General features: G+C 39.9%; 1 protein-coding gene across 3 annotated transcripts in view; it reads left to right on the top strand.

The window, feature by feature from the left end:
• The window catches only part of sacs (sacsin molecular chaperone), a 107,316-nt gene extending 92,393 nt beyond the window's left edge, over positions 1-14,923 (top strand). For all 3 annotated transcript variants that reach the window (XM_087988175.1, XM_087988174.1, XM_087988176.1), the window contains one exon: positions 284-14,923. In XM_087988175.1, coding sequence (XP_087844301.1) covers positions 284-11,850 — 11,567 coding nt within the window. In that variant the 3' untranslated portion in view covers positions 11,851-14,923. The remainder of the gene's footprint in view (positions 1-283) is intronic.
• The last annotated feature ends 9,221 nt before the right edge of the window (positions 14,924-24,144 follow it).

The raw sequence follows: 24,144 nt of genomic DNA, 5'->3' as shown, positions 1-24,144 counted from the left end.
GCCGAAACCATTTGATAGGATTATATATGTATCGATGGATTTAAAAATTTTGCCCATGTTTGTGATTTTATTATCTATGTGCATTTTACAGATTTTGCCATAATTTTAAACAGGATGAAAGTTGTTAATGCACCTCTTCTTCTCTAATTATACTGTAAACTGGAATGTATTGTTCCCATTAGTAACAATTTCTCATGTCTGTATGATTAAGTTAATTTTTTTTAAAATTTAATTATGAATTGCTCCTTTTAACTCGTTTATTTTTATTGCTGCTAATATATAGGTCGGCTCTGCACACAACTGCAAATAATGACCTCCGATCGTTCAGCACGTCTTATTAAGGAACTGATGAATACTTGCTGGCCTGGGAGAGAGGTGATGGTGCAGTGGTGGCCAGGAAACGTACAGAAGAAGCACCCACCCATGTCTTGGCTGACAACAGTCTGGAGATATTTATACCACAACTTCCCTGAAGACCTGACTCTGTTTGAAGAATTACCATTGATCCCCAAGATGCCATTGGACGAAACTCAAACCACAGTTAATCTTTTACGTCTCCGAGATCCATCTCCCATAATCATGGAAGCTGACAATGAATCCCAACTCCCTGAGCTCCTACCAGACACAGTTGAGAAACTTGGTGGAGTTGTCATTAAAGAACTTGACCCATGTTTGCAGCACCCCCTTATAAAAAGATACATCCATTCTCCTTTGCCTAGCACTTTGTTACAGATCTTGGATAAGGCCGCACCACAAAAGATTTTCAGTCAGGTTATGTTACTACCTCCAACACACAAAGTTGCACTGAGATGTTTCTTAGCTAGTTTGCCAGAAGTGAATGATCGAGACAAGAAAATTCTTCAGGAATTGATGATCTTTAACAAAGTTGAACCATCCTCGGAGAAAAGCAGCCGCAGTTTTATCGCGTTAAAAGGAAGTAAAGTCTTGCATCACACTGCAAAGCTTCCACCAAACATCCGACTGTCCATTCCAGTAGTAAATTGCAGCGATGAGGCTTCAATCCGGCTTGTTACCTTACTGAAAATTGAACAATTAAAAAGTACAGACTGCTTAAAGATTATATTACAAGACATTGAGAAAACCTTTTACTCTACTAAGGACATCACAGATATTGTGGTTTGGATTCTGATCAATTTAGCTTTCCTCAAGGAGGAAAATGTATTGTTTGTGGAATGGCTGAGGTCCTTGAAATTTATATCTACTTCTCAGGGAAGATTAATGTCAGCTAATGAATTGTTTGATCCTGAAATAGAAACATTACAGAATTTGTTTTACGCGGATGAGAAAACATTTTTTCCTCCAGATAGTTTCACCTCAACGCCAGATATCTTACACGCTCTGAGACAAATAGGTTTAAAAAATGAAGATCAGATAACTGAAAAGGAAGTTGTACAAGTGGCCAAAAGAATTGAAGTGCTGCAGAGCAGTAACAAAGTTGAGCAAGATCTGGTGACCAGAAAAGCTAAAACATTACTTGCGATTCTGCACAAACAAAAAAGTTTATTGTTTTCAACTGAAGCAAAGGCAACAATGCAGAAGTTAAAGTGGGTTCCAGTCTGTAAGAAACGTCCTTTGAATTACCCTCAATCCCTTGCTTGGAAAGGAGATCTGTTAGATTTTCATAAGGCATGTGAAATGCGAAATGTATCTGAAGCTGTATTATTGGGCTCTGCAGTGCCCCTTGTGGAGAACATCTCCTTGGAGGTTAGAACATTATTGGGTTTTTCCAAGGAGCCCAGTCTGAACAAGGTTTTAGGGCACTTGAAGAATGTTGTCGATTGGCACACATCGCAGGATTTCAATGATGATGAATGGTACCAGTTTCAGCATTTTTTGCTTGATATTTATGAGTATATGCAGGGCAATCTGGAGAAAGGTAAAGAAGCATTCAGATCATTGACATTCCCCTGGGTGTGGACAGGAAAGCTTTTTTCTGTTCCCGAGCAGGTAGCTATAAAACCAATTCCAGATCTTGATCTGGAGCCTTACTTATATATCCTTCCAAAAACCATGGCAAAATATAACAAGTTGTTTACCTTCTTTGGAGCACTGGAAGAGGTAAATACTGAGTATGTCTTCAGCATTATCAAGAGTGTCAAACAACAATGTGTTGATGAGATTGATGAACAGGCAAATAAACAAAACCTACTTCTGGTACTGAATATCTTAAGATGGTTATATAGTAATCAGATCCAAGTTAGCCTTGATACTCCAATACCTATTCATTATGGCAAAGATCACAACAGATTAATAATGGAACCCATTCACAATTGTAGCTACTGTGACATCAAAATAGATGATCTTAATGAATTGCTTGATGATTCCTTAGAGCCCATCTACTTGGTACATGAGGACATCCCTATGAAAATGGCTCAAGCACTGCAAGTGCCATGCCTTAGTACCAGGCTCATTAACCCAGAGAACCTGGGCTTTGAGCAGTCTGGACAACGAGAGCCACTCACAGTGCGCATCAGAAACATTCTTGAAGAATACCCATCAGTTGCAGATATATTCAAGGAGCTGCTGCAAAATGCAGACGATGCTGAGGCAACTGAATGCAGCTTTCTGATTGATACACGGAGAAACGCAGATATCCGAGATAACCTTCTGGATCCAGGAATGGCTGTGTGCCATGGGCCTGCTCTGTGGTCATTTAATAACTCTGATTTTACAGATTCTGACTTTCTAAACATAACCAGACTAGGTGGATCACTGAAGAGGAGTGAGGTTGACAAAGTTGGGAAATTTGGACTTGGGTTCAACTCTGTGTACCATATTACAGACATCCCTATAATTTTAAGCCGTGAGTTTATGATAATGTTTGATCCAAATATCAATCATTTGGGAAAGCATATCCGTGACAAAACAAATCCTGGGATTAAGATCAATTGGAACAAACACCAAAAGATGTTAAGGAAATTCCCCAATCAGTTCAAGCCATTTGTGAATGTATTTGGTTGTGATTTGCCACTTACTGTCGAGAAGCCTTTCTGCTATTTGGGAACTCTTTTTAGACTTCCTTTCAGAATGAAGGAGGAGGCAACATTCAGTGAAATTAGCAGTGTGTCCTATAGTACAGAGGATATCTATTCTCTGGTTAATGAGTTTAGCTTGTGTGGCCACAGGCTAATTCTCTTCTCTCAGAATGTAAATACCATGTTCCTAAACTACTTAAAATCAGATGAAACCGATCCTGCCTTGGCACAGACCATCATTGCCGTCAAGAAAATAGTTTGTTCATCGAAAGCTGTGACAACACCTATGAACATCTTAAAGGAGGCTGCAAAACTGATGAAAATGCTTGCTAATACAAGACAGCTTCCATCTGAAGCACCGAGGTGTGCCTGCATAGTACAAATTGTGGTAGATGAATTTTTTCAGGTGTTCAGACGGATTGTAGATCTCCAGTCACCACTATTCAGAGGTCCAGAAGAAGAAACTACACCTTTCTTTGAAGTTTCAGCCAAAACAGCACAGAACAAAAAGGTAAATGAAGACCTACCACAAAAAGTGACTGAATCCACTACTTGGTTGATATGTTCATGCATGGATATTGGAGAAGCTCTGATATTTTCACTGCAAGAAAGTGGAAGAAGATTAGGACTTGTCCCATGTGGGGCTGTCAGTGTTTTGCTGTCTGAAACAGAAGACAACAAGTGGAGCATTAAAACAAATGGCAGTGCTTATGGGGAAGTGTTCTGTTACTTGCCTTTGAGAATAAAAACTGGATTACCAGTGCATATCAACGGTTGCTTTGCAGTTTCCTCCAATCGAAAAGAAATCTGGAAAACAGACACAAAAGGGAGGTGGAACACGGTATTTATGAGACATGTGATTGTTCAAGCATATTTAGAAGCTCTCGCTGTGTTACGAGACATGGCTGTTAATGGAGAACTTGTTAATTACAATTATTATACCCTCTGGCCTGATATTGCCTTGGTTCATGATGACTTTGCTGACGTGTGGCAAGGCCTCTATGAGGATATTGCCAAAGGAAGAGGAAACAAACTGACAGAAGTATTTTCAGATGGCACTTCCTGGGTTTCAATCAAAAACATTAGATTTTTGGATGATGCTTTGCTTCACAGACCAGTTGTTGGACCTCTGGCTTTTGAGATACTTTTGAAGTTCCTTAAGAAGGCAAAGCCTCAACCATTGTGTGCTGTGGAGCTTCCATCTTGGGTCAGAGCTGGCTTTGAAGAGGCAGAATGCAAGAGTATATTATTGGAGAATACCTTTTCTGAAAGGCAGTTTTTTACAGAGGCATTTTTCCCATACATTGAAGAGCTTGAGGCAGAGCTGCGAGATCCTTTAATGCTTTACGTTCTTGATGAAAAGGTATTGGAGCTTTCAGGGTTTCTGCGTGTTACCTGTTGCATACCATCTTCAGGGGAGCACCACCAGCTATCTGTTCCCTCAAGACTCATCCATCCAGAAGGTCGAGTCGCTAAGTTATACGAGCCAAGCGATGGGCGATTCCCATTTGGAACTACGCAAGACTATTTGAACCCAGTCCGTTTAGTAAAACTGGTGCAGCTTGGCATGATTAAGGATGACATTTCGTGGGAGGATTTACTAGAGCGGGCAGAGTCTGTGGCAGCACTGAATCAAAGTGACCACGGAGCAGCTTGCCACCGTAGCAGCATCGTTCTGAGTTTAATTGAAGAGAAAGTGAAGTTTCGGGATCACAGAGCCAAAGACTTTGCTGAGAAATTTCAATCCATACCCCTCTTTCCTTTTCTAAAAAAGCCTCCTGGTTTCACATTGCAGTGGAAAGGAAATGACTTTCAGCCTGAAACCATGTTTGCAGCGAAAGAGCTTTACACCGCCGAGTACCAGGATGTAATTTGTCTTCTACATCCTATTTTAAATGAAAATCCCCCCAGTAAAGGATGTGGTCCCCTATCTTCTGGTGTTAAAGATCTCTTTGGGTTACTGAAAAAACCACCTATTCTTGTAGTATTGGATCAGTTAAAGAAAGTAGCCACTTGCTCTGATGGTATTACCCTGTGCCAAGAGAGTATCACAAATGCTTGTTACAAATACCTTCATGAGGCCATGTTGAAGAATGAAACTGCAAAGTTACAGATTAATGAAGAACTTCAGAACTTTAATTTTGTTCTGGTCGAAAACACCTATGTTGAGTCAGCCAAGGTTGCATTCCATCTCAACTTTGATGCAACTCCTTACCTGTACCAGCTCCCAAACAAGTACCGAAACAATTTCCGTGAGTTCTTTGAAAAACTCGGCGTCCAATCTTCGTTCACAGTCGAAGACTTTGCGTCTGTCCTTCAAGACCTAAAAACGGAATGTGCCCAGAACCCCTTAAGCGAGACTAATTTTCAACTCTGCCGAAGAATCATTAGTGAAGGTGTGTGGGGTCTCATTAGAGAGAAAAATCGAGACTATTGCAAGAGAAAGTATGGAACGCTTCTGTTGCCAGACAGCGAACGGTTCCTTGTTTCAGCGAAATCCCTGTGTTACAATGATTGTCCTTGGATAAGAGTAAGTGATAAAAGTGTGAAATACTGCCATCCTGACATACCAAGAGAGGTAGCGGTTAAACTTGGAGCACTCCCGAAGCGCCACAAAGCTTTAGAGCGTTACGCCTCCAATATCTGCTTTGCAACACTTGGCAGTGAATTTGGACAGAAGGAGAAGCTAACCAGCAGGATTAAGAGCATTCTCAATGCTTATCCTTCTGAGAAAGAAATGCTGAAAGAACTGCTCCAAAATGCAGACGATGCCAAAGCCACTGAGATCTACTTTATCTTCGATCCTCGAGAACATCCAGGAGATCGAATCTTCGATGAGAAGTGGGCCCCCCTCCAAGGTCCTGCAATTTGTGTTTACAACAATCAGCCATTCACAGAAGATGATATTAGAGGCATTCAGAATCTTGGGAGAGGAACAAAGGAGGGGAATCCAGGTAAAACTGGGCAGTACGGAATAGGATTCAATTCTGTGTATCATATAACAGACTGCCCAGCATTTATTTCTGACAATGACGTACTCTGCATATTTGATCCCCATGCAAGGTATGCTCCAGGATCCACCAATGTTAGTCCTGGGCGTATGTTTAGGGATTTGGATTCAGACTTCAGAACCCAGTTTGCAGATGTGCTGAACCCATTTCTTGGCACTCTTTTCAAACTTGAAAACGCCACCATGTTTCGGTTTCCAGTACGAAATGCTGAGATGGCCAAAATATCTGAAATCTGTCAAGTTCCTGTTTCAGATCAAATGGTACAGAATCTTTTGGACAAACTGCGCAGTGACGGAGCTGAGCTTCTAATGTTTTTAAATCACATGGAGAAAATTTCCATTTGCGAGATTGAAAAGGCAACTGGGAACCTAAATGTTCTCTATTCTGTGAAAGCTAAAATTACGGACGGTGACAGATTGAAACGGAAGCAGTTTCACATATCTGTACTTGATAGTGTTAATAAAAGGAAACAACTTAGCCAAATCCCCGTTCAACAGATTACTTACACTATGGACATTGAAGATTCCGAAGGCAACCTTACAAGCTGGTTAGTTTGCAACAGATCAGGTTTCTCAGATATGGAGAAAGTGTCAAAGTCTGTTATATCAGCCCATAAAAATGAAGACATAACCCTTTTCCCCAGAGGAGGAGTTGCTGCCTGTATCAGCCACAATTACAAAAAACCTTACAGAGCTTTCTGCTTTCTGCCATTGTCATTGGAGACAGGGTTGCCTGTCCATGTAAATGGGCACTTTGCTCTGGATTCAGCCAGGAGAAATTTGTGGCGCGATGACAATGGTATTGGAGTGCGCAGCGATTGGAACAATAACCTTATGACAACACTGATTGCTCCAGCCTACGTGGAGTTGCTGGTACAGGTACGGAAACGCTACTTTCTAGGTGCTGACCCATCTATAACAGTCTTGCACAATACACCCATTCATGTTTTGAAAGATTTAATGAAAAAGTATATGACCTTCTTCGCTGCTAATAAAGCTGATATACAGCCAGATTGGTACTGCCTTGTGAAATCTGTCTATTGTTGTCTTCATGATGATCTCAAGCGTCTTCTGCCAGTAGTCCGCATACCAAATGCAGACAGTGGAGAACTGCAGCCTACAATTTTTATTAGCTGGGTGAATACGTCCACAACGAACAGAAATCGAGCTTTCTTTGACAATTTGCTACAAGATGAACTGCAGCACATGAAAAACACAGAATACAATATAGCAGTGCGGAAAGCCATTGCTGAGAATGTTTACAGGCTGAAAAATCTGCTTCTGGACATAGGATTTAACTTAGTCTACAGCTCTGATGAAACGTCCAACATTTACCACTGTTTTGAGGAGTCGGGAGCTCCTGTGCAATATGTGACACCTGCTGACGTGCGCGAGTTCTTGCACTCGTTCACATCGCCTGATTCAAGCTGTCACCTTGGAAAGTTACCCAGTCGATTGCACCAAACTACCTTGAAGCTGTTCCACAATTTGAAACTCTTGGTTGACTACTGCTTCAAAGATTCAGAAGAGAATGAGATTCGTGTGGAAGGGCTCCCACTTCTCATTACTCTCGATAATGTCCTGCAAGTGTTTGATGCAAAGCGCCCAAAGTTTCTGACAACCTACCACGAATTGGTTCCATCACGTAAAGAATTGTTTATGAACACACTCTACATGAAATATAATAACATCCTGCTCAATTGCGGTGTTGCAAAAGCTTTTGATGTCAGCAGCTTTGCTGAGTTGCTATCATTTGTTCTGCCGAGAGAATACAGAGCAAAATCTATTGTGAAATGGAAAGACAATTTTGGAAGTGAATCCTGGTTGAAGAACTGCTGGCATTTTATTAGCGACACGATTTCTATTAAGGAAGGGGAGGCTGAGATCAGACCAACATTTGAAACGATCATTGAGATATTAAAAGACTGGGCTTTGTTGCCTTCTGTGAAGTTCACCGTTTCCAGCAATAGGATGCTAGTGCCAGAGTGTGATGTTCTGGTACCTCTCAGTTTGATGACTGTCTCTATCTACCCGAATGGCCAGAATGAAAAAGTTTTCAATACCCTGATGAAGGCAGGTTGCACTCAACTAGCATTAAGTAAAATTTGTGCTAAAGATAATATATTAGTTTCACAGTTGTCCTTGCACATGGCAAATGTTGAGAGTCCCGCTAGCATTCTGAAGGCTCTTGATTATATGATCCGAACGTCAACACTCAGGACAGATCACTTCTCCGACAGTGACTTTGATGTGCTTCTGATATACTTCAACAGCAACTTGAAACAACTGACAGCCCAAGATGACGTAAGGATTCTGAAGTCCCTGCCGTTTTATAAAGCAATTAATGGCAACTTTGTCAGTATTTTCAAATATGGCTCATGCTTTGTTCTAACAAAGAGCATTCCTCTAACTGGGATCGATAGATGGGCAATGTCTACTGCTTTTGCATTTCTTGCAGACAATCCCCACCTGAAGGAGCTGTATGCTTTCCTCAATTGTACTCCTATCGATGATCTTGAAGTATATTTGAAGCACTTGCTGCCCAAGTTTGATAACCTGTCCAGTTCAGCTAAGATCGAACATCTGGTACATTTGAAGAAGAAACTTTCTAACCTGGAGGAAGGAACAGCTATCAGGGAAAAGCTGTTTGAAAAGCTTGAGAGTCTCGCAATTATTCCGGACACATTGTACCGCTTAAAGCCTGCAAAGAATTTTTATGACAGAACAGAAAATGTTTTTGAAGTTATGCTGCCAGAAAGCGCTTTCATTTCTCAGGAGTTTTTTCGGAAACTGGAGCAAGTGGAGAAACCTAAGAACCGTGCGGCGTTCCTTACGTCGTGGATAACGTTCTTCCGAAACATAGGGTTGAAGTACTCAGTCTCCCAACAGCAGTTGTTGCAGTTTGCTAAGGAGATTGGAGCTCATGCTCAACCAGAGAATTGGTCCAAAGAGACCATACAGAACAAGGTTGACGTCCTGTTAAATCATATATTTCAAGAAAGGACAGACCTGTTTTCTGGAAATTTTCTGAAGGAGCTTTCATTGGTTCAGTTTATCTATCCAGAACGTGCACCAGCAGATCTTTTGAAACTTCACCCCCAATTTCAAGAATTAAATGGGATCCTCCCTCTAATACAGTTCAATGGCTCTCAGGTCAATCCCAAATTCAAGCAAACTGATGTTATGCAGTTGCTGTGGACATCATGTCCAATTCTCCCAGAGAAAGCAATACCTTCAAGTATTAAGGAGCAGGAAAATAGCAAACTTAGTAACCAGGAGCAAGTAGAAGAAGTCCTGGCAATGCTCAATGTCAGTCTGGACCCTCCACCTGACAAAGTCATAAGCAACTGCAAAAACATCTGTAACATTGCAGCTCCGGAGGATGACATGATAAAAACAAGAGTCAAAGTCTTACGCAGTACTTATGAATATTTGAATGCAGAGAAAAAAGATTTCCGTTTCCAACTTCGAGGTGTTGCCTTTGTGATGGTCGAAGATGGTTGGAAGCTGCTCAAACCTGAGGAGGTTGTAATAAGCCTCGAGCATGAATCTGACTTTAAACCTTACTTGTACAAATTGCCTTTAGAACTGGGCACTTTCCATCAGTTGTTTAAACTTCTGGGTACAGAGGATATTGTTTCAACACGACAGTATGTTGAAGTTCTTGGACGTATATTTAAAATATCTGAGGGGAAACAGCTGGAGCCAAATGAGATGCGAACTGTCAAGAGGGTTGTCTCTGGTCTATTTAAGAGCCTTCAGAATGACCCAGTAAAGGTCAGACTTGATCTTGACAATGTTCGAGAATTAGGTCTTTATCTTCCAAGTAGTGATGGTAGATTAACAAAGTCCAACATATTGGTTTTTGATGATGCCCCACATTATAAAAGCCGAATGCAAGGTAATGTAGGTGTTTTAATGCTTGTGGATCTCAGTCAGTGTTACCTCGGCAAAGACCATGCTTTTCACACAAAATTAATCATGCTACTTCCTTCAAAATTGAGGCCGAGGTTACTTAGTGGAATTTTGGAAGAGATCCTGGACGAAGAAACCCCAAAAATATGTCAGTTTGGAGCACTCTGCTCGTTACAGGGTCGTCTTCAGTTGCTGCTATCTTCTGAACAGTTCATCACTGGTCTCATCCGGATAATGAAGCATGAAAATGACAATGCCTATCTGGCGAATGAGGAAAAAGCCAGTCGACTTTGCAAGGCCTTGCGTGAAGGTTTGAAAGTTTCTTGTTTTGAGAAGTTGCAGACAAGTCTTCGAATAAGAGGATGTAGCCCAATCCCTCACAGTAAGAGTGAAACCTTAGCATTCCTGAAGAGATATGGAAACGCAGTGATACATCTGTACATCCAGCATGCAGAGAGCAAGGATATCAATTTCCTCTTAGCTCTAGCAATGACTCTTAAAACTGCAACTGACAACTTGATTTTAGATACCTCCTACCTGATAGCTATGCTTGGCTGTAATGACATCTATAGAATCAATGAAAAGCTGGACAATTTAGGTGTTAAATATGATTCCTCTACTGAACCTTCAAAACTTGAGCTGCCTTTGCCAGGTACACCTATACCAGCTGAAATTCATTACTTACTCCTTATGGACCCTATGAATGTATTTTACCCAGGAGAATATGTTGGCTATCTTGTTGATGCTGAAGGTGGTGATATTTATGGATCATACCAGCCAACCTATACTTATGCCATTATTGTACAAGAAGTAGAAAGAGAGGGAAATGAGAATTCTAGCTTTTTGGGTAAGTATTTCCAAATTGATATTGGGTACAGTGAGTATAAAATTGTAAGTTCTCTCGACCTGTATAAATTTTCGAGACCTGATGAAAGTTCCCAAGGACGAGATAGTACTCCAACCACGCCCACAAGCCCCACAGAATGCCTTTCACCCGGTCTCAGGCCAATTCCTCCCCATTTTCCTGGAAGGGAAAGCCACAGACTGCCAACTTCAAAGAGCCAGTCTCCAAAGAAAATAAAACTGCATGCTCTGCCTGAAATCCTTCGAGAGGTCACAGCAGTGTTAGAGCAGGCTTGGAGGCTACCTGAACCAGAAAGGAAAAAAATTATCCGGCGGTTATACCTCAAGTGGCATCCCGACAAAAATGCAGAGAATCTGGAGATTGCAACAGAAGTCTTTAAACACCTGCAAAACGAAATCAATCGACTAGAAAAACAAGGGCTTGGAGGTTCTGATTTTAGCTCAGACCGAGCTTCAAGGAGAGCTTATTCCTCATCATCTGCTCGGTTCCAATCAGAAAAGTTTTCGTTTCAGAGGTTTTATACTTCATGGAACCAAGAAGCAACAAGCCATAAATCAGACAGACAGCATTTTAAAGGGAGGTTTGCATCAGCACCAGGTTCATCACACTCCTCGCGGTTTTTTGTGCCTCCAACTTATAAAACTGTGGGCAATCCTATAGAGGCGCGAAGGTGGCTCAGACAGGCTCGGGCAAATTTTTCAGCAGCCAGGAATGACCTGCATAAAAATGCCAATGAGTGGGTGTGTTTTAAGTGTTACTTAGCAGCAAAACTCTCTTTGATAGCAGCTGAATATGCAGTCAAAGGCAAGTCTGACAAAGATGTCAAGCCAATTGCACTTGCACAGAAAGTGGAGGAATACAGTCAAAGTCTGGCAGGACTTGTAACCGATGTAAGTACTCTGGAAGCGTATGGTGTTGATGGATTGAGGACCCGGTATCCAGACCTCCTCCCTTTTCCTCTAATTCCAAATGATAAATTCACATCTGAAGTTGCGATGAGAGTGATGGAGTGCACTGCTCGGATCATCATAAAACTGGAAAATTTCATTCAGCAAAAATTATAAGATCACACTCAGTACAATTCACAAATACATGAACTCTAACCAGGGAAGTAGTTCATTATAATCAACTTCCAGACTGCTCCTAGCATTTAATTCAGTCAAGTTTTGTTTCTGGGATAAGAATGACATGAACATCTGAATGTTTTCCTTATTTAATTTTAACACTTATGTTCATTGAGACTATTAAATTATTTTTATTTAATGAAATAAAATGAATAATATTTGAAAGCTGAACTCAGATCCAAAGCTCCAGCCAGAAATATCTAATTTTCAGTAGAATAAAGGAGCAATTTAAAGTCGATATTGTAGTATGAGTAAAGCAATACACTGCATTTCCTCAACACTACAGCATTGCAGTGGGTCTTGAGCCTAATTTGCTTTAGTAACGGAGAAAGTGTTGTTTTAAATATATACAGCAAACAATGCTCGTTAGTTTACTTGCTGCAAACTGTATGTATGAAATTGCTGTAAAATAAGAAATTTCAAAAAAAATTGCTTTAATCATGTAAAGTGTCTTGAAGACAATTAAATTATCTGATAAGTTACGTAAACACAGAACAATCCTCCTTTGATACAGGAGATTGTTTTCCACAATTGGTTCAATGCTGCACATAATACGTAAATGTAATTTCATTAAGGTCAGAACGTTTAATTATAAGCCATACAGAAAGAACATCCTATGTAAGGTAATTCTGATTCAGCAAAGGAAAATAGTTTTTTAAAAATACAGAGCTACATTTTCAACCCTAATTAATACTCTGATCATTTATCTGTCATTGCCATCTGTTCAGTCTAATGATGAAATTATTTCAGTGACTCAAGGCTCCAAGTAAAACTTCCAAATGATCATCTCACCTTTCTGTGCCCTCGGGAATTGAGTAAAGCTTTTCAAGCTACTGTTATTTACCTTGAGAGACAAATTTAAGTTTTATTTTTAACAAAATAGTTCCGTTTTTCCCAGTGCAATTGGCAAAGCATGATTGAATTAGCCTTTTTATGCATCATCTGATTGTAACAGTGGTGAAAAATTGTGATGTTTGCTGTATCTTCATAATCTGGAATATAGCAGTGTAGGGTAAAGCTGAAATATTTACAGCTGCTGGAATTAAGCTACTGTACCCTATATACAGGCAAGCTTATTTTCCATTGTTTTAATGCCTTAAATACATGCGACAGGTTATGGTAACTTGCACTAGATTAATTGAAGAATTACTTAACCGTGCTCTTTGGGGGTTAAGGAGAGTGTTAAGATTTAATTTTCTGTAATGCTTGCAGTTGAACTCCCAATGGCTGTTATTATGCAAACAGGTTATTTTTGCCAAATATATACAGTAGAAAGTCTTGACACTACCCATTCTATAAGTATTCACAAATATGGGCTGGGTCCAAACTGTGGACTATAACAATGTGTTTCACACCATAGTTTTACAGAATTAATTAAATATAAGCAACTGTTTTCAGGTTTTAGATAGACAAATTCTATTTAATTGTGTGATGAAAACAAAAAACTCATTTTGTATATGCAGCATTGTGCAATATTTATGTTCTTCAAAGTGTTTGAGTACTTGATGTCCCTAATTTTCCAAAAACACTTTATTCATTAAATCAACAGTCAGGCCTGATGGACAGATATATTTTTGACTACGTCACATGACATTTTCATAGCACGTTTCTGCTATTCGTTATGCAGATGAGCTGTGTTTTAATGTGTTTTCAGTTTTACTTTTATATTACTGTATTTTATTAGTGAACAAATGGTAAAGGTGCTGGTCTGCATTTATATATTAATGTGTTTTGTGTATTTTGTTTACGACGTCCTCATATTTCTAGAATTTATTGAAGAGATGGGTTAACTTTTTCGCCTTATTGTGTTTGTAATGAATGTAGTAACAAGATATGCTTTTGTTTTAGTTTTAAATATAGGTGGATTGGCCATGCTAAATTGCCCATAGTGTCCAGGGATTAACTAGTGCAGGCTAGGTGGATTAACCAAGGGAAATGTAGGGTTCCAGAGAGAGAGTAGAGCGGTGGATTTGGGTGGGATGCTTTTTGGAGGGGCGTGTGGACTTGATGGGCAGAATGGCCTGCTTCCACACTGGGGGATTCTATGATTCTGTATGTATTAGCCACTTTATTTGGCATCCTAGATCATTGACATGAGATGTGTTTTCAATTTTGGAAACATTTAGAACTATTGTTTGGGTTTTTTTCCCGATGTTGAGTACTATTCCAGCTGTTTTGCTGAAAAATGTCTTTCTCCCCTGTTGAAAAGATAACTTCTCTGTTCGCCATACAGAACACGGTTTTCAGCATTATATGACAAAGCAGTAGATATGGTCCATTTATGTTAACTCTCACTACCCAGTGAATCCCTTACCTAGTGTTTCATGTGTATCAACAGTCATCTTTTGTTGGTCTAATCCGAGTGTTGCATTCTCTCTGAGGAAATAATTTAAGCATTTTTTATTTCCGTAACAAGAAACTGAGGCAGAGTTAGCCATCATCTCTGACTAAGCACAATGTTCAATAAAAGTGACACTTTGCTGATTTCTAAGAACACATATAATGTCTGTAAGTTTTCTATGCATAGTGACATTTGAAACACGTGGGTGCTTTATTTACACTGAATATTTGTTGTAATTTGCTCACTTCTATTCTCTGGGTTTGGATTTCACAACTGCTGTCACAACTACGTTAACACAAATGTCAGTGACTTAAAGCAAAAATTGTGCTCAGTACTCGGGATATCAAAACACAGACAGGACTGTGTGGCAAGTTAACCATTATACTTTCTTGACATTCAACAGCAACTTCCGTACCATTTAGGTACATTGTACCATAATCACATGTAGAGCATACTGTCTGAATTGATTTTGCTGTTGTGTATATTTGACAGAACTGTTACTGCAAGACTATGGTGTGATGTTTACCAGCAGCTGATAAAATTGTGTACAGGCTGCTGTGATGAGAAATGCATTTTGAAGAATGATTTTAGTACTGCTTTTGAATTTGGAGCTGTTAGCACTATGAGCTGATGCACCAAGTACCAATGACAATAAAATAACTTCATTAAAAAGTTGTCTCCATTATTATAACTACTAGAACAACAAATGCAATAATCTATGCTGCTTCTAGATTCGGAGATGCCGGTGTTGGACTGGGGTGTACAAAGTTAAAAATCACACAACACCAGGGAATAGTCCAACAAGTTTAATTGGAAGCGCACTAGCTTTCGGAGCGACGCTCGTTATTTTCCAAATAAGCTTCTTCACTACTTGCCACCACATTTAATAAGAACTGAATTCCCTCCTTTAATGCTTCCTTTCCACTGGTGAATAGTGTTAGTGCAGTCAACGCTGAACAAATTCATAATGTGCTATTTATTGATATATAACTATTGGAAATTGTTCCTGTATAGTAATGGGTGGAGGGATAGACATCATTCTGTAATCTTTACAAAATTCGGTAGAAAATGGGAAATAATACATCTGCCCCAAACAGAGATAATCACTTGGGGTGAAATTGGCTTTGAGCTGTTGCTAGTCTCACAAAAAAAAATGCTGAAGCATATCTGTTGATCACTCTTCTGTTGTATCTCCAATATAAACACCAAAATTGCAACTGGGATTTTATGTCTGTCACAGACCTTGATTGACAGAGTAAAGAGTCAATTCCCTGATTGGGTTGGTGTGCCATGACTCAACTGATAGCCCTGTTTGAGAATTACAGTGACTGGAATGCTATGGAGTAGGGAGGGTAAGTCATTTTGGGGTCCCTAATCTCCTATTTACATCAAGTAATGTTGAATGAAATGAATTCAAGTTATAATCTACCCAGACCTAGTCTTCATTTAGATGTGGCAAACTTTAAACCCAAGTAGGAAATGAGATATTCTCATCCCATCAATCATTTTCAGTTCTGAGAAAGAATGAAAAGAACTTCAGTATGCAAAATTTTATTATTTTATTGAAGTTTTTGAAAAATATGATGAAAAGTTGAGACCTCAAAAGAGATCCCAAGGACACCTGAGACTGCATAATTTTTATCCTCAGTATCTAGACTGAATTCTACTAATTGGCTGCTAGAGCCAGAAGTGGCCATGATGGAACAGTGACTGCAGCCTTTCCATAGGTACCAGTGAAGGAGTTATTTTGTGAACCAGGGAGATGGGAGTCTACAGTAGGAGGATTCACAGTGAGATCTAGCTGGTACTCCGCTCTGAGAGGTTGATGCCATTGAAACAGGTGAAAGACCATGAAGGTGCTGCTATAAGGAGATGTTCTCTGTAACATTAGGAAAAAGTAAAAATATTATCTGACAGTTGTGGTCATGCATTTGGTGTGAGAAGGAAACTCTTTACAGGCTGGATTGTAGCCAAGGCTGTGTGTATCACAGAGAGTCTCTGCTGGGTTGACTGAGAGGTGGTGTTAATAGTCCCTCTCTCCCACCCTCCCTGATGACAGGTGGCCACCTCTGGTTAAAGGCTGTTCTCCAGATATCATCACACTATGAATCTTCCCCCAGTTGGTCCATTCATGCTGGCCTGCTGCAGCCAGGTGGATACTACTGTTACATGGACCCCACCTCAGCCAAGATCACTCAGAGGTGGGTATGCTCTTAGTGGGTGAGCTGATGTACTACTTTACAATTTCATTCCCATACCTGTCTCTGTGGGCCTGACACTTAGCTCCCAGCCAATTTCTTACCCATTCCACAAGGTTCCCTCCAATTATGTCACTTGTGCTCATACCCTCTGCTGCAGAACCCCATCAAATATTTTCAGTCAGTCTGCATAAATAATATCCCTAAACTAAACACTGAGAATTACACAATTTAAACTGAGGACCATGGGAAGAAATTTAAAGTGTATTTATTTTCTATTAAAAATTAATTAAAAACATATATTAGCATTATTAACTGCTTCTGATTCTGGTAAGTTTATCACTTTGTGTTTTGTAGGATATTTCAAATGTTTAATTATATGAAACAAATAAAAATCTTTTCAGACCGAATCGAAAATGATACCTCATGAGTGATAACTTTGACATGAAGCGCTGACAGTTGTTGGTGCACTGCAAAGGTTTATTTTTAGTAACATACTGAAAATGTAAGTATCGCAATTCAAACTGCATTTGAGACAACTACAAACCTGTCTTATAGTGTCCTTAAATGTATACATTTCAAGCTTGGAGCAATTATTATACAGTACTTTGAACTGCCTGGAGGTGGCATCAGTGCAACACGATTCACCACAGCAAGACAACTCACGCATCTGAAGGAAAGGAAATAGTAGCCCAGAGGAAAGTTGTTGTATGAACTTTTGCCCCTTTATAACTTCAACAACTGCAGACTGTTTAGTAGCACAATCTCTTGATCATTCTTGTTTTGAAGTCATGCTAAATGCACACAGGCAGTTCTTGATTAACATGGTTTCAAAAATTTAGTCTTTTTTTAGCCAATCTGCAGAGACATTTTTACACAATACTGCAGCAGGTGGGACTTGGACCTGGGTCTCTTGGCTCAGAGGGAGGGACATTATCACTAACCCAGTCTTTATTTTGCTACCTTTGGATCTAATCATGTGCACTTGATTTTCCATAATGTGGTTCATGCCTGACATCCAGCAGCACAGAGAAATAAATGTATAACAAAACTTAGCATTCCTGGGAGCTTTCCAGTTTATTTAGCTCGATTTGGCCATTGCCTGCCTCAGTGAATACTGGGATGTATTTTAAAATTTCCCCCAAGGACACTCAACCGTCCAACTACAAAGCAACAGCACAGCAGACTCATCATTCTTACCCTTCAACTTCGAGAACTACAGATAGTTCAGATGAAGATCCACAGCCTTTCCACCTCCAGACTTTATATATGCAGCAAGAAATATTTAAAGATACCCCTTTTGCATATTTTTAGGTCTAGTCTGGCTTTTTTTATTAACTCTGTGCTTACATTCTGTTTATGTTTGATATTCTGGGGAATATGTATTTAAAATAATGCAGTTTCACTTAGCGTGATTTTCAGGAATGTAACTACTGTGTTTTTTTTTAGATTAGATTACATTACATTACAGTGTGGAAACAGCCCTTCAGCCCAACAAGTCCACACCGACCCGCCGAAGCGCAACCCACCCATACCCCTACATTTGCCCCTTACCTAACACTACGGGCAATTTAGCGTGGCCAATTCACCTGACCTGCACATCTTTGGATTGTGGGAGGAAACCGGAGCACCCGGAGGAAACCCACGCAGACACGCAGACCAAAGACTAATTACTTCCCAGTTTTGCCGGCTTCTGTATGAATTGTTTTTGTGTGGGAACATTTTATTGACCGCAGAAACAATGAATGCCGTGGAGTCCAAAATGGCATGGTTTGTCAACAGGCGATAAGTGCTATGTGGCACATTGGTTAGTGAGCCTGGATTCATTTTATATTGTATGGTTTGTTATGAAGGTGTAGGTGTGTACTGTACCTTTAAGAAAGAGAGGAAGCTGGCAAGGACTGACTGAAAGCACAGAGTGTGCCGAACAATTTAAAAATTTGGTAGAAATGATTGGCTGGAGTTGTGTTGCCATGGCACAAAAACAAATTCAAATTCGGCTAATCAGTTTAAATTTTGCCCCAGAGATCAAAATCCAATCAAATTTGAATTTTACTGTTTGGGAATGACATCAAACCAATGAAATAATCTGACATAAAACCAGACATTCTGAACAGTTGGGGGAGAATTGCCAAGAACATCAACAAGTACAGACTGGTAGCCAAATAGCTCTCTGAAAGGTACCTGTCCATAAGCAAAGTTGTGCAGCCAAAGACCGAAGAAGCGACGACCCAGGAAAATACAGAGAAAAATCTACAAAGGAGAATTGACAAAGCTGACTGGTTTGAGACATGATGTTTTTGTTTATAGATCTTAATTGGGATTTTTATCAGACCAGTATTGTAGAGTCGGAGGTAAAAGATAGGTTTGAGAGAAAGGAGTTATAAATAGCTGTTGTTTTAGTGTTCTTTGTTAGACTTAAAGACTAAAATTGTTAATTTTTACTTCGAAAGGTGACATCTAGGATATGTCTTTGCCTCTTGATACTTAACAGATTATGGCGTGAGGTGAGCTGTTCTGTGTGTTGGGTTTAAATTAGCAGAGGGGTTTACCTGTGCCGTAACAGTTTGGGGGCTTTTGTCCGTGATTTGAACAGGTTTAGACAGATCCAGTCTGAGATTTGGACAGATTTGAATCGATTTGGGGTACGAGAAAAGCCCAGTAGATTTACACACTTGCCAGTTAGTGTCCTAGACCTTCAAATGAAATGTAGGTGAGACAAGCTTTTTATTTTTGTTTAGTTGTGGTTGGTTAAATTAAAAATGAGAGAAATTGCTCTTAAAATGATGAAAGAGGTTCTGGATTTTGAAGATGATTCCCAAATTTGCAAGAAGGTAGAGAAAGAAAAGACCATACTCTTAGAATTAGCAAAGAGGTTAGAATTGGGTTTAACCAAGGACAAAAGTAAAGCTGAAATTGTAAGGGAATTACTCAAACACTTTGGTATGTCAGAGAAATAGACAAGTGCAGTAAGTTGGAAAAACCTAAATTACAATTGAGGAAAATTGAGTTAGAAGATAAACAGAGAGAGAGAGAGGAACAAGAGAAGGTTCTTAGCTGAGCAAAGAGGGAGAGAGAAAGAGAGAAGGGAGAGAAAAAGAAGGTTCTTAGCTGAGCAAAAAGAGAGTTTGAACTGGAAAAGTTGCAACTTAGTGAAGTCAAGTTAACAGGATGGAGATTAAAAGAAAAGGTAGTGAAACACACAAATATGTCAAAACTCTGTCACATTTTGATGGGAAAGATGTCAAAGCCTTCTTTATTTCATTTGAAAAATTGGCTAGGCAGATGGAGTGGTCTGAGGATTTATGGGTAATGCTTGTTCAGACTCTACCTAAATTGGTAGACAGAGCTAGTGAAGTATCTGCCGCACTGTTAGATGAGGGTTCAAGAGATTATGAAGAGGTCAAACAGACTGTTTTAAGTGATTATGAATTGGTATCAGAAGTGTATGGACAGCAGCTCAGACATAAAGGAGGAACCAGGTCAGACTTATGCTGAGTTTGAAAGAATTAAACATAGACATTTTGATAGATGGGTGCAGGCCTTACAGATAGATAAGACCTATGAGGCTTTACGAGAGATTATTCTGCTGGAGGAGTTTAAAAGATTACTTCCAGGGATGATAAGAATTCATTTGGATGAACAGAAAGTTCGGGAAGTAAGAAGGGCAGCAGAATTAATAGATGAAGCTTCTGGCCAGAATTTCATCCTGTGAGGGATAGACGTTGGGAGAAGGGGAGATCCTACCCTATGAAACCAAGAGTAGAGAACACTGGTAAGTGTTTACAAAAGGTTAAAGAAGAACCTCAAGAGGGTGGAAAGAAGGTGAAAGGCTTCAGTTGTTTCCCCTGTGGTAAAGTGGGACATGTAAAGTCTCACTGCTGGTCATTAAAGAAAAACACTGTGGGAAAAGATGTGGTGAAAGAAGCTAAGCCAGTGGCTTTGGTGAAAGTAGTAAAGGAGCCCCTAAGATAACCTGAGGAGCTTCAGGAGAGTGCACTGCCTAGGTAGGGGCTGAGTATGGAGTTAGTGCCTGATCTCTATAAAAAATTCACCTCTATTAGTAAAGTTTCCTCAGAAAGAATAGGGGGAGAAGGGCAAGAAGTTATAATGTTGAGAGATACAGGATCTCACCAGTCGCTGATAGTAAGAGATGAGCAAATTTGCACTCTTTCTGATCTGTTATCTGAGATTGTGGTAATTTGTGGGACAGACATTTAGCATTCCCCCATGTAAGATCAGGTTGGAGTGCTAACTCAAGACTGGGGAAGTAACAGTGGGAGTGATTGATAGAGTGTCAGTTCTAGGAATCCAGTTTGTTCTTGGGAATGATTTAGCAGGATCAGGGTGGGAGTGACACTGCTTGTGGAGAAGCCCAAGGAAGATCAAGAAACTGAGGAGTGAAAAAAGAAATATCCTGGTATTTTCCCAGACTGTATGGCAACCAGATCCCACTATCATGTCACAGCATAAAGTAAAAATTAAAGGGAAAGATGAAGGAGTTGAGGTTCAGTTAGTGGACAGCCTGTTCGACAGTGCAGGAAAAACCTGAACAGGCAGAGGGTCAGACAGAAGTGTTTAGTCCTGAAAGGCTCAGAGACTTGCAACGAAAAGACAAAATGATAAAAAACAATATGTGGACGCGTACTTCGAAAAGGAGGCAGAGAATAGTTCTGAGGGTTATTCTCTGAAAGATAGAATCCTGAGACAGAAATGGAGACTACGGCAGGTTAATGCAGAAGAGAAATGGGCCGAAGTGCACCAGATTGTGTTGCCAGTAACATACGGACAGCAAATGTTACAGGTAGCACATGAACTACCTGTAGGAGGTCACGTAGGGGTACAAAAGACTCAGGCTAAGGTACAAAAACATTTTTATCGGCATGGAATGCACAAGGATGTGGTTGACTTTTGCCGTATGTGTCATACATGCCCAGTAGTAGGTAAGCCACAGGCAGTAATTAAACAAACACCGTTTTTTTATCAACCTTTCACATGGGTTATAACTGAGTGTGTAGGTCCCCTCCAGAGAACTAGAAAAGTGAAAGAACTGGAGAAACAGGTATTAGTTACTGCCCCGCAGAGTGAGGAATCAAATCCAGACGTTGTTGATTTTTATGTGCCTCAAAATATGTTAAAAAATGAAGAAGTCCTTGAGTGGGATAGGTTAGTAAACTTTTTGTCTCAGGAGAAAAGAATACAGTTGAATGGTTTGTTAGTGCAGTACGAGGACATATTTAGGAATCAGATGGGGAGGGCTAATGCTATTGTATATGAAGTAGCTGTAGGGAATACTGCTCTGATAAAACAACACCCCTATCAGTTTAATCCTTTCAAAGCCAGACAGGTCGAGAAGGAGGTGGAGGCCATGCTCAATGAGGGTATCATTGAACCGAGCCAGAGCGAGTGAAGTTCACCGTTTGTCTTAGTTCCCAAACCTGATGGGACTCAATGATTTTGCGTGGATTATTGCAAGGTCAATGCCTCACAAAATTGAACTCATATCCAATACCGAGATTGGAGGACTGTATTGACAAAGTTTGACTAGCAGTTACATCACCAAGATGGATTTACTGAGTGGTAATTGGCAAGTACCTTTATCAGAGATGGTGAAAGAAATTTCTGCGTTTGTAACCCCATATGGGCTACATCAATTCAAATTGACGCCCTTTGGAATGAAGAATGTACCCGCCACATTCCAAAGACTCATGAACAGAGTTGTGGCAGGGTTAACAAACTGTGCAGTCTATTTCAACGATGTTGTGATCTTTAGTAAGTCCTGGAAAGATCACATGGTATAGTTGGCAGAGTTCTTTGAACGACTACGAGAAGCAAATCTGCTAATAAACATAGCAAAACTGAATTTGAGTAAGTAGAGGTGACATCCTTGGAACATAACATCAGTCATGGAAGTTTGACTCCACAAAGACGAAGGCCATCGAGGAATTTCCATGACCAACCTCGAAGAAAGAGGTGGTTTGATTCTTGGTACTCAGCAGATTCTATCAGAAGTTTGTCCCAAGCTTCTGATAATCAATTTGCTGAAGAAGAACAATGCCAGGAGACATTCGACCACTTGAACGCAATATTAACCACTGCACCAGTTTTAGCTCTGGCAAACTTCTTGAAACCCTTCAAAGTTGCCATCAATGCTAGTGACATAGGAGTCAGAGCTGTACAGCTACAGGAAGATGATGATAGGATTGAACTGCCAGTTGGTTACTTTTTGAAGAAACTCAACATGCAGCAGAGGAAATACTCCATGATTGAAAAAGAACTATTGAGTTTGGTACTAGCCTTACAACATTTTAGTGTGTACATCATGGACAGTGTGTTGGAGACAATTGTGTACACGAATCACAATCCTCTTACATTCTTAGAATGCTTTAAAGACACAAATATGAGACTATTTTGTTGGAATCTTCTGTTACAGACTTTTGATTTATAAATTGTACACGTGGGTTGTAAGAATACAATTGCAGATGTGTTATTGCAGATTTAACTGATAAAGTGTCGATGAGATTGATATCTATTCAATATTATATATATGTGGGAAGAAGTTGATATGAACTTAGATTAAAGTCATATGTATGCCATGGTAATGTGGTTAAGGAATAGAGAAAAAAATTAAGCCATCTTTTCATTATGATGCATGTTTTCACAAGTGGGAAGTTGTTATGAAAGTGTACGTGTGCACTGAACCTTTAAGAGAGAGAGGAAGCTGGCAAGGACTGATTGAAAGCACAGAATGTGCTAAACAATTTAAAAATGTAACCCTTGGTTGAAACAAATAGCTGGAGTTGTGTTGCCATGGAACAAAAACAAATTCAAATTCAGCCAATCAGGTTATATTATGCTCCAGATACCAAAATCCAATTGAATTTGAATTTTACTGCTTGGGATGACATCAAAGCCAATGAAATGATCCGATGTTTTTAGGTATAAAACCGGACATTTTGAACAGTAAGAGGGAAAACAGCCAAGAACACCAACAAGTAGAGACTGCTGGCCGAATAGCTCTTTAAAAGGTACCTGTCCATAAGAAATGTTGTGCAGCAGAAGACCGAAGAAGAGATGACCCAGAAGAATACAGAGGAAAATCTACAAAGGAGAATCAACAAAGCTGACTGGTTTTGAAATGTGATTTTTTTTGTAAATCTTACTTTTTTTTTATTGAACCAGTATTGTAGAGTGGGAGGTAAAAGATAGGTTCAAGAGAGAGGAGTTGAAAATAGTTGTTGTTTTAATGTTCTCTGTTGGATTTAAATAATAAAATTATCCACTGGATCTGTAATGCTAACTTTGGTTTCTCTTCACAGATGCTGCCACACTTGCTGAGCTTTTCCAGCAAGTTCTGTTCTTGGTTTCTGATTTACAGCATCTGCAGTTCTTTCACTTTTTACTCTATAGACTGCCTTCTGATAAGACCACTGACTATAGTCACCCAAACCTCCGGGGCTTACTTTGGACCCAATCCTGGAATAACCTGTGAGACAGCCCTGACTGATCATAGTCCAGCCCCAGACCGATGTCTGTACAGCTCCCTGAGTGACTTACTTATAATCCCTCGACTAGTTAGGCTTGGCCTGCAAGACTGACTGTAACCCAATCCCTAGACAGTAAAGACAATGATCCAGAGACAATGACAAGGCCAAATGGCTAACTGATTGACCGTAGTCAAGTCTTTGCACTATA

This window comes from Chiloscyllium plagiosum, unplaced genomic scaffold (assembly GCF_037043375.1).
Source record: "Chiloscyllium plagiosum isolate Xiang-an unplaced genomic scaffold, Cpla_swu_hap1 HiC_scaffold_6, whole genome shotgun sequence".
Taxonomy (NCBI): Eukaryota; Metazoa; Chordata; class Chondrichthyes; order Orectolobiformes; family Hemiscylliidae; genus Chiloscyllium; species Chiloscyllium plagiosum.
Note: the sequence above shows the minus strand (reverse complement) of the source record. Positions and strands in the feature narration are given on the sequence as shown.